The sequence below is a fragment of the Ammospiza caudacuta genome, chromosome 2, assembly GCF_027887145.1.
Source record: "Ammospiza caudacuta isolate bAmmCau1 chromosome 2, bAmmCau1.pri, whole genome shotgun sequence".
Taxonomy (NCBI): Eukaryota; Metazoa; Chordata; class Aves; order Passeriformes; family Passerellidae; genus Ammospiza; species Ammospiza caudacuta.
The window spans coordinates 46,919,652-46,929,601 of NC_080594.1; the positions used below are offsets into that span (position 1 = coordinate 46,919,652).

At 45.1% G+C, this 9,950-nt stretch overlaps 1 protein-coding gene across 1 annotated transcript; it reads left to right on the plus strand.

Annotated features, from left to right (window-relative positions):
- The first annotated feature begins 1,704 nt into the window (after positions 1 to 1,704).
- Positions 1,705 to 3,362, plus strand: LOC131554844 (vitelline membrane outer layer protein 1-like). The gene is made up of 3 exons (XM_058800434.1): positions 1,705 to 1,875; positions 2,427 to 2,530; positions 3,068 to 3,362. Exons 1-3 carry the CDS (start codon positions 1,705 to 1,707, stop codon positions 3,360 to 3,362), a joined length of 570 nt encoding a protein of 189 aa, XP_058656417.1.
- The last annotated feature ends 6,588 nt before the right edge of the window (positions 3,363 to 9,950 follow it).

Sequence of the window (9,950 nt, forward strand, 5' to 3'; positions counted from 1 at the left end):
TCTTCAGTTGCTGAGTCTAACAAACACTATCCTGGCCTTCCAATAGCTTGAACAAAAGAAGAAAGGACATGTCACATATGACCCTACCACTAGCTGCCATAGCTTACCAGCAGAGAAGTTGCCAGAGTCTCTGGGTTCAAACTCCAGCTTTCCAAAGTTACATAATTAAAAACCCACCCATCCTAGACTTGCGAGCTGGTACTTTTCCTGCCTGATTAGCAAACTGCAGGTTAACTGAAAAAGAAGCAGTGGGTGAAGAGCAAGACCTTCCCTGGATAATAAGCTGTTAATTAGCAGGGATGTTAGAGGCATCACTGGATGTTTAGGGAAGTTCAGTGTATCAGCAGATCCACCCAAAAGTACTCATTGTCCCTGCACTCCAACAGCACAAACTCAGCTGCTGATACTGATCCCATCATTTTTATTTCAGTCCATTCCTTCCTCCTAGAGCTGAGAAAGATTTCTGTAGGGAAAGAGGTGAGAGAGGAGGGGACGGAAAGTTCTTTGACCCACGAAGATTCCTCACTCTTGAAGAGTTAAAAATTAATGAGAGACAGGAGAGGAAATATAAGGCTGAGATTAGTTCCTTGTTTGTTTTCTTGCTTCCCACTGTGAAGTTATAGAAATGCAGCCAGTGTTCACTTTCTCCCACAGGCAGTTAATTACTTGTGTGAATAGTTTTCACTGCTTCCTGCTGCAATATCCCAGAACCACTGACCCAGTGGCACTGTCTCTGCCATCTCCTCCCCACACAGCCAAAAGGAATAACAAAAAATCAGCTTAGCAGGGTCTTTTTGCAACCAGGATCTCTCTTCTGCCACCTGCAGTGGCAGGACAGCTCAGACTGTTAGAGAGGAAACAGGAGAAGATGTGTGAAAGCAGAAGACAGAGAAAACAAGCCCCGTCAATAAGTGGGACTCCAACAGAGAAAGATTCAGCTCTGTGAATATAACTACAAACTGTAAAACATCTCTAGTTTTTTTTGTATCAGTCATCTTGGAGTTTCCTTCTCCACCTAGTTTCTCTTCACTGCTTTCTTTAAGATTCATGTACAGTTGTAGGTATCTTTGACACTGCTCAACCCTAACTTTCCATATATCCCAAAAGCCTTATCATGGTTAATGGAGAGGGCTGATAATATCACTTATTCAACCCCTCAGCTTAGAAAATTCTATGCCACCAGGCATGGCAAGATATCCATGAGCTACCCATTCTCCTGAGCAGGACCCTGATCACACCGCCCTTCATTTGTGTTTCTTTTCTTTCTGACACGCCCCTGCTGCCTATGAGATACAATAACACAGAAAGAGATTTAAGAGATTTCTGTCTTCGTTGGCTCCTGTTGGGTGCTGTCAGTACCTGAGGTCCTTTACAATTCCATCCAAGGGGTAACATCAGAGCAACATTCCCCCTTCCCTTGCACTAAGGGGCTCTTACAGAAGCAGGCCATTCCATTCTTTGGTAATTGAGGCTGGAATAACTTTCCTTCCTTTGCATCCTCAAGTTTTCAGAACCCTGCAGTCCCCCATCCAGGGCAGCCCAGGAGGCCTCCCCAGAGAGGGCAGGCAGGCAGCAGGAGCAGCACATAGCAACAAGGAGCGCTCCCCGGGAGCTTTGCTGGCACTCCCCACTCCCCTGGCCAATAAATTGCCCTGGGCCAGCCCCTCCATGTAGCGAGGCAGGGAGCTGAGCTGATTCCCTGCGATGCAGCTGCTCATCCCAGCCATCCTCTGCCTGCTGGGCTCCTGCTGCCCCCGGGGCGCAGAGGCTCGGCACTATGGGTCTGTCCTCACCGTGCCAAACGGAGGTCCCTGGGGCTCGTGGGGACACAAGCAATTCTGCCCCAGAGGCCACGCAAAGGGATTTGCACTGAAGGTAGGCTTTGACTACTTCTTCAGCATGGGGAACAAAACCTGCTGTGAGACAATGTCATTTTGTTCTGATCGTAGCAGGGCTGGCCACAGCACTCTGTCCCATCACAGCAGTTTGTGCTGTGTCTGCAGCACGCAGGCTTCTCAGCAAGAAATTTCTAGCGCAGAGAATCTCTCCAGGCTCCTGCCAGTAGGTGACTCCTTAGCAGAGGGGTCTCGTGGGTAAGAAAATTCCTGAGGTTGGTACAGCCTGTTCCCAGAGGCAAGTCCCACCTGCCAGCATGCCTGGTCTGGGTATCACAGCACGGGGTGGGAGGGTGGGCATGGGCTGGGACAGCAGCCACCAAGCACTCCTGTTTCCAGAGTACCCGCTCCACTGCTTGGAGAAAAACAGAGGTGGGCAACAGCAAAATTGGCTTCCTGAGAAATGTCATGGAACTGCCTCACAGCCCTGCTCAGCTGCACTGATGTTCTTACTCTGTCCCCAAAGCCTCCTGCCATCCCTCATCCTCTTTTAAAAGGGTGCCCTCTCCGTTTTTCTTCCCCTTTTCCAAGGTGCAGCCCTTCCAGGGATTTTGGCTGTTTGGTGATGACACGGCTCTGAACGGCGTCCGCCTACACTGCACGGACGGCACAGTCATCGAGTCCTCCGTGGGGGGGTGAGCAGCCTTCACTCCCTCATCCTCCTCCCGGGCAGCAGCTCCTGGGCAGCTTGAAGGGAAACCAGTGCAATGGTTTCTCCACAGACAGCCACACCCCCTGGAAGGTGGCTCAGCATCCCTCTTGAGGACGTGGGCGAGTTCCCCTTGGCCACAAAGTGTGAAGGTTTCAGGGCAAAGGTCTGGTTCCAGGGAAAGGAACAGTGCTTTGCAAAATGAAAGAAAGATCAGAAATTACAGATCTTAAAGCAATACTTTCTCCTTTTCCTCAAATGCTTACTTTGGAAAGCACATTGAGTAGCAGGGACATAGCAAGCACCTGAAGTTGCCAAGGGGTTCTGCAGGAACAGGGCAGACTGGAGCAGGTGGTGGCTGGGCATCCAGGGATGATGGGGAAGGAGGGTGAAGCAGGTGGTCCCAGAAACCTGCCACCCCCATGTACGTCCCTTGCCCCGGGACTGCCGGGCAGGTCATGGTGTTGATTGCAGCACAGCAGGGGCTGGGCAGGCCTCAATCAGTTGTTTTTCCCTCTGGCAGGTGGGGGAACTGGACGGAGGCCCAGCTCTGCTCCAGCAACAAGCTGGTGTCGTTCTCGCTGCGCGTGGAGCGGTGGCGGTACCTGTGGGACAACACGGCCGTCAACAATGTGAGGTTCGCCTGCTCCAACGACACCGACCTGGAGGGCTGGGGGCTTCCTGGAGGGCACTTCGGCCCATGGAGCAGCAACTGCACCTCTGGGGCCATCTGTGGGCTCCAAACAAAGGTGGAGAAACCCCAGGGAAAGTGGGATGACACAGCTCTCAATGACATGAGAGTGTTCTGCTGTGAGTAAGCCTGGCTCCCCACCTAATGCCAGCATCTACAAAGCTCCACAGCATTAAACCTTGAATCTGTCCTTGCACCAAGGGAAGTGTACTTTTTTTCTGTCTTATTATGTCAAGGGTAGCCAGGTCCCATGGCTACAGCACTTCATAAGAAGGGTCTTTGTAATTATTGTGATTTAGCTTGGTAACAAATTTATAACCTACAAAATTCCTGTGAGGGAGCACAGGGGATTCCCACACCTGTTGGTAAGGCAGGAGGTTGGACTGTAAGGGCTGAACATTGAAGTAGAAGAGGGATCATCTGCCCTGACAGAAACTGTGGTTTCAAGGGAGGGGAAGGGGAACTTCTCATCCTATTTCCATTATAATGCTTAGGATATGCAGGGATCACTATCAGACATCCATCCATCCATCAGACATCCATCCATCCATCCATCCATCCATCCATCCATCCATCCATCCACAAATGAGTTCAAATATACCATGCAGCTTGTGGTCCCAGCTCCATGCCTCTCCTTCCAGCCTTCTCAGCACATCTCCAGGTGCCCCGTGCAGAAGAGGCCCTCCAAGGATTTTTGTTTCAAAGGCTAGAGTACTTCACATGGATTGCAGTCAGAAATATACCATTGCACAGGTATTTTTCCTGAACCCACCACCATCTTCTTCAGCATCCAAACCTCCTGCTCAACTCTTCTCTGGAGTTCATATTTTGTGTTGCTTCCTGGGGCTGTAGGCAATTCCTTGAGGGTGAGGACATAACAAGTATGGGGCAGGGATTAGCCCCAAACCCAGCTCTCACAGGGCATTATGCAGGAACTAGTTGGGGGAGACCAGCATTGTGGTGCACATGTGCAGGAAGGACTGAAGGAGGAAAGGAATAAACAGCAAGGATTAGGAGAGTTCCAGAGAGAATTGCAAATATTTCAGCAAACACTTTCCTCTGTCCCAGGAGCGCAAAGAGGAGGCAGAAATCTGAGGAAGACGTAGGAGGGAAGGAGAATATCCTCAGCTCTGTAAATGTCATAGACTTTGCCCATGATCATGTATTTGAAATTTGTTTGCTGCAGTATTCTCTCTGATAAGAAAGTCTTGCTCAGGAAGACTGTGAATGCTCCTCAGTACCACCTGTGAGCCAAGGCTTAATCCCTGCTGGGATCCCAGATGTTCCAGAGGTTTCTGAAGCATCAACTGTACTATCATCTGCCCTTATGCATCCAAAGAGACTTCTTGTCACTTGGCATGCAGCCAGGAAAAGCCTTACAAGAGGTACATTTACAAGCATATTTAACCCTTTCTGCCAAGTTTTTGAAAACGGGTTTGAAAGTCCAAGCAGTTATATTTTTATTGCCAGTTTGGTCAGTTCCCACATGCTTTGCTTATTCCACACCTAACTGGTAAGCACCACAGAGCCACCAATTATATCAGGGGAGTACCAGATTTAAAATCAAAATAGAAATACTGAATATGTGATCTGACAACAAGGTCACACATCCTCATGGATGATTTCCAATTTTAAGAGATAAAGGCACTCTGGAGACAGTTCCATTTTTGTTACAGGAATCTCTCTACAATTGGATATAAAAGGAAAATGCACAACTCAGCTTTTCTTCTGGAAAAAAGGTTCCCCTAGGGCACTTTGAAATACACTGAGACAAAAAGGTGGAATTCTTGTCATGAATGTCTCAAGGGTTTTTATGTTATTTTTGCACTATTACATCACTTTCATATTACTCATTATTCATTCACTTAAGCAAGTTGCTGTACACAACACTTTACATGGCATTAAACATGAAAGAGTTTCTGTCAACAGGGAGGTTCCTGCAAGAAAGCCACTCTTTAAAGTCATTTCATGGTCTTCCCACTCAGGTCTTCGCCCTCCCCATCATAACAAAAACATTTGATTGGGCTGAATCCAAATGCCCTGGCAGATCCTCTTGAGTAATAAATATCCCATTTTCCAGGCAGAGGATACCTAACAGTGAAATGCTGGAAGAGATATCCCTGTCCATTACTCCTTCAAATTAATTATTTGGCTAATATCATATTTTCTGCTGTGTGTGTCACTAATCTGCAGCAGTGAACCTCAGGGTTTGTCACAGCCCACCTCAAAGTGGCAAGGCACATGTCAAGCACTCATTTCCTGTGCACTCACACCAGCATGTGACCACTCTTCTCTCAGGAAAACCTGAATGGAATACCAGATGGAAATCCAGGGCTCTTCTATAATCATCTTGCTTCTTGTGCAATTACTCACCTGATGCACCAGCAAGAGCTGGTTGGGATGTTTAATCTTACATCCCTCACTACATTCCTGTTTTGCCTTTAGGCATCTGTGGTGGAAAACAGCCAGCAGCACCCACTTTTCCCCAGGCACTGAGGAGAACATGCACAGTGCTCAAAATTGCATGTAAAGATATTCACAGCCACACTTCCTCAAAAGGTACAGGTGATGTGCAGCAGCAGCTGGTAATGAAGTAACACCAGTTACTCACATATGGATGGATTTGAGCATCTGGGGGGTGAGGAATAGCAATAAAATAACTCCCAGGGCTCACCTTTTACACATATGGGCAGGGATGGTGGGCTTGTTCTACCCAAAACAACAGCTTTCCTCCTCAGAAATTCCTTGTCCAATATGGACTGATTCAGCCAGAGAAGTGCCAATGGAGATTCACTACAGTAAAGAAGGATATCAGGGGATAACCTTGAGCTAAAACCTTTGGTAAGGGAGCAGGCAGTAAAGACAATTCAATGATGTAATTTACACTCCAGTGAGTGAAATACAAACCATGAGAGTCTTTCCACAGCTCAGACATGCGCCCAACAGGAGCATTCCTGTGATGATACTGGCATGTTGGCCTTAAGCAGACAGCTGATAGCCCCTGTTCTATCAAAGGGCTCTGTCTCACTTTTACTGTCTGTTCTGGTGGCAGACTCCATACATAAAAACCACAGCAATGGACCAGGGCTCCTGAGGCATTTGGCATTTGTGCAGCCAGGGAGCAGAGGGAAGGTCCACGCTCTAATCTTTGCTGCAACTCAAGCACACACATCAGCAGGCATCCTCTTCACGTGCCAAGTGAGGTGACAGTGCATTTCTTAGAAGCCACAGTCCTGTCCCCCAGCTGTCACAACACCTGCAGCACCCTGCCTGGAGTGAGAGAATGAGCGTGAGTAATGAAATAGAGAAGGATGAAAAACACCTTGGACATCTTCCTGATGTTTCTCCCAAGAGCACTGAAAGAAGACACGGAATATTTGGATTGTCCCCATTCTCACTGCAAGGTTTGCCCTGGTGCATTAGCAGCCTTTGGACATTGCTGTCACATGACACAGCTGAAATAATGACTACTAAAACTGGGAAAATGCAGTATTCAAAGCTTTGAAAAATGTTCATGTCACACATCAGGAACTCACCTCTAGGCACTGAGCATTTCAAACACACTACCTCTGGAACAGGTCAGCCCCAAAAGTCTCCTGGGAAGTTTGTTTCTTCCCTGAAAGCAGCAAGGGTTGGACTCCCCTCTGAACTGCATATGAAATGTTGTAGTCTAGGAGATCTCTGGTGCTTATCAGCATTCTCATTCTCTGGGACCACCACATTCCCTTCAGAAAAACTGCAAAGGTTGAACTTGGCTCCACACTGAGCAAATGTCCCCAAAGTTCAGAACTCTTCCAAGCCAGCTTATTTCCTCTAGAACATCTTTAATGAAGTACTTATTTATATTTTCCTTGAAGTAGAAATACTGTATCTGATTTTATCACTTATTTTTTATTTTAGTAGGAGATTTGGTTTTGCTTCCACAAGTGTGTCTTTGACCTGTAATAAAATCTGTACTGAAGTAATGGCTAATTCTGAACAAGTAAGTAACAATTCCAGTAAATCCAAGGAAGAGTACATCCCTCTGACCTTCCTGTGCCCTTTTCAGTAACAAACATGTACTTTGAGCAAAAGAACAAATTTTCTTGTGCTGTGGTTCTGCAGGGCCATAGCAGAGTGCTGCCTATACCCACATAATTAGAAGGAAGGTTAATGAATTGCTGAAGCACATGCTTCCAGTGGATAATTCAGATAGAAAGCATGTTTAGGTGGCCTAGCAGTTTATTAAATGAGATTATAATGGACACTATGCTCTTTGCAAGTGTCATTTCAAGATAAATTGATGTAACTCTTTACCTCTGGAAAGTGCATTAGTAAAAGACGGGCTATAATCTCTACTGATGCAAACCAGCGTCAGCTGTCATTTCTTTGGTATTAATGTTTTTCCCTTTTTTCTTTTCTATCCCTTGATATTTTATACCTTCTCTTTGCTTTTTTAGCAAAAAATAGCATTCATCCTCAGCCATGAGCTCAGATACACAATTTCTAACACTTACTGCTCTATTGGAGATTTCCTTCTTCTGCTCAGCTTCACCACAGTGTTTGCAGAGAGTATCTTAAAAGTAGGGGAAAAAAATCTCCTGTCATTCTTCTTCTCTCTAGAATTATTTTCAACTATAGTAAAAAAAATAGAAAATTGATTATATGAGCAGCACCATTTGCTGTTCTCATGGTGCTTTCAAGTCTCACATCTGGTTTTACAAGAACAATTTCATCATCTTGCTAATATCTGTGCCTTGTATTTGTACCCTTGTACTGCATCTACCAGAGTCTCATTATGCAGGTAATTTTTGCCATTCCATCACAATGGTCTGGCAAAAAACAACTACTATCTAAGCACCCAATTGCCCTTCCTCTCTAAATATTGCTTGTCTGCTTATACAGCTTTATCTAAATGCACCTCTGTCATCTGTAATAAGGTAACAGGTCTAAAAAGTACTTAGTGTCATTTTGTGTCTTCCACTTTGGTATAGAACCCATTTTAAACCTAAACTGATGCCTTTATTACAGATCTTTCTTTCTGCTCCTTGTAGCACTTTCAGATGCCATGTCCCACTACCTGCAACAGGGAGAAAGAACATAAAACCATTCCAGTGTTAGTGTAATTTTCTTGGGCTGAAAAGTCATAAAATCGCAGAATACCAGGTTGGAAAGGGACCTCAAGGAGCACCAAGATGGCCCAGCACCCTGTCCAACTCAAGATCTACAGCTGGGAAGGAAACGTTTGTCCTGCTATCCATCAATGTCAGTTTTCCCCAACTTCTTTCATCAGTTTGGGCCTCATTTTCTTTGGGCTTTAAGCTGTTTGGGCCAAGCATAATCTTATATTGTACATAGGATGTCTACTGTAAGAGGACATCTAGACCCTGCAACAAAGGGTTTGACTCCTTCCCCAAGGCTTTTCATGCAAACTCAGATAATGCCAAGAGGAAGAAATGTTGTGTCTCAGGAGAACCGGCCTTTGACTAAGAATCTGCATCTTTTTGTACTCCTGGATAATTCTTCTAAGAAAATTAGGCAACATCTTGAAGGTTGAACATTAAGTTGATGCAAATTTCAATAAGTGAGTTGGAAGTCTCTCAAAAAATACAAGATTAATAATGGTATATAAAGACAAAGATGACAAATTGGCTGTAGAGCAGCCATTACAGTGTCATATGTCTCCAGCACTAATTTTCATACAAAGTGAGCAATATACTTTTAGTCAGGCCCAACAGCTATAAACCTGAGTCATTCCTTCACACAGGAGGAACAAATTTTGTTAGGGGTCAAATTGTGCTGAGGTTCCTCAATAGAAAAGCATAATTAATAAATAAGTACAAGTCTTTGTTGGGTGATGTTGTCCTGACAGCACAGAAAAAGCAAATCAAGAGCCAGTATTATCCCTGGACTTGCCAGGAAATCTTTATTGCTGAGCTGCAGCTCATGTGTTCGGCAACCCATACCAGTTTGGTTAAAAGGCTGGTGGAAAAGTCATTTCCAGCTCCTCAGGTTGAATGTGTTTCAGTTATTTCTTCCTATATCCTTAATTTAAGCATCTAAAGAAATTTCTTTTAGTTGTTTCACAAAGAATGATTGGTCAAATGAAGATTTTTTAAAAGAAAATCAGATTTGATTTTCTTTCAGAAAAACACATTAAAGGCAGCTAGAGCAAATCCCCTGCCAGGGAAGTGCAGACTTTTTGTACCTAACCACTCTGTTAAAATCACTAATTAATGGGGAAAATGTATTTCAGAGACACTGTGATCTGTAGGTCCAGATTAATTAGGATAAACTTTATTTATTCAGCGGTAATACATGCCACCTTTGAAACCAAAATCATCAAAAGTGGGTGCTTGCAAGCTCAGCAACTACCCCCAACACATTTCTTTCTTCTTGTACTAAGGCAGCAAGTAAATGTAGTGCAATTCCAGTTTTCTCTGCAAGGCCTAAAGCCACCTCAGTTAGGCAGACTGATTCCCAGAAGCACACGCTGAAGAGGAGAGAGGACTTTGCAGAATACTTCTCCCCCACGTTCGCAGAGATGACTCAGACCTCTTGAAAACACTTTTGTCTCTCCTAATTTTCATATTGATTGGGGTGAAAATAAGAGGAAAAATATTTGCTCCAAGCTTCTTGTCTCAATTGCTCTTCCAATGTTTTGTTTTCCTCATTATTTTCAAACCCCATTTTTGTACTTTCTCCAAGCACTCTCAGCATCCTCACCCAGCATATT

Coding starts and splice junctions, on each gene's coding strand:
- LOC131554844 (XM_058800434.1), top strand. CDS start 1,705: ATGCAGCTGCTCATCCCAGCCATCCTCTGCCTGCTGGGCTCCTGCTGC. Junction 1,876..2,426: donor CAAAGGGATTTGCACTGAAG/GTAGGCTTTGAC, acceptor CCCTTTTCCAAG/GTGCAGCCCTTCCAGGGATT. Junction 2,531..3,067: donor ATCGAGTCCTCCGTGGGGGG/GTGAGCAGCCTT, acceptor TCCCTCTGGCAG/GTGGGGGAACTGGACGGAGG.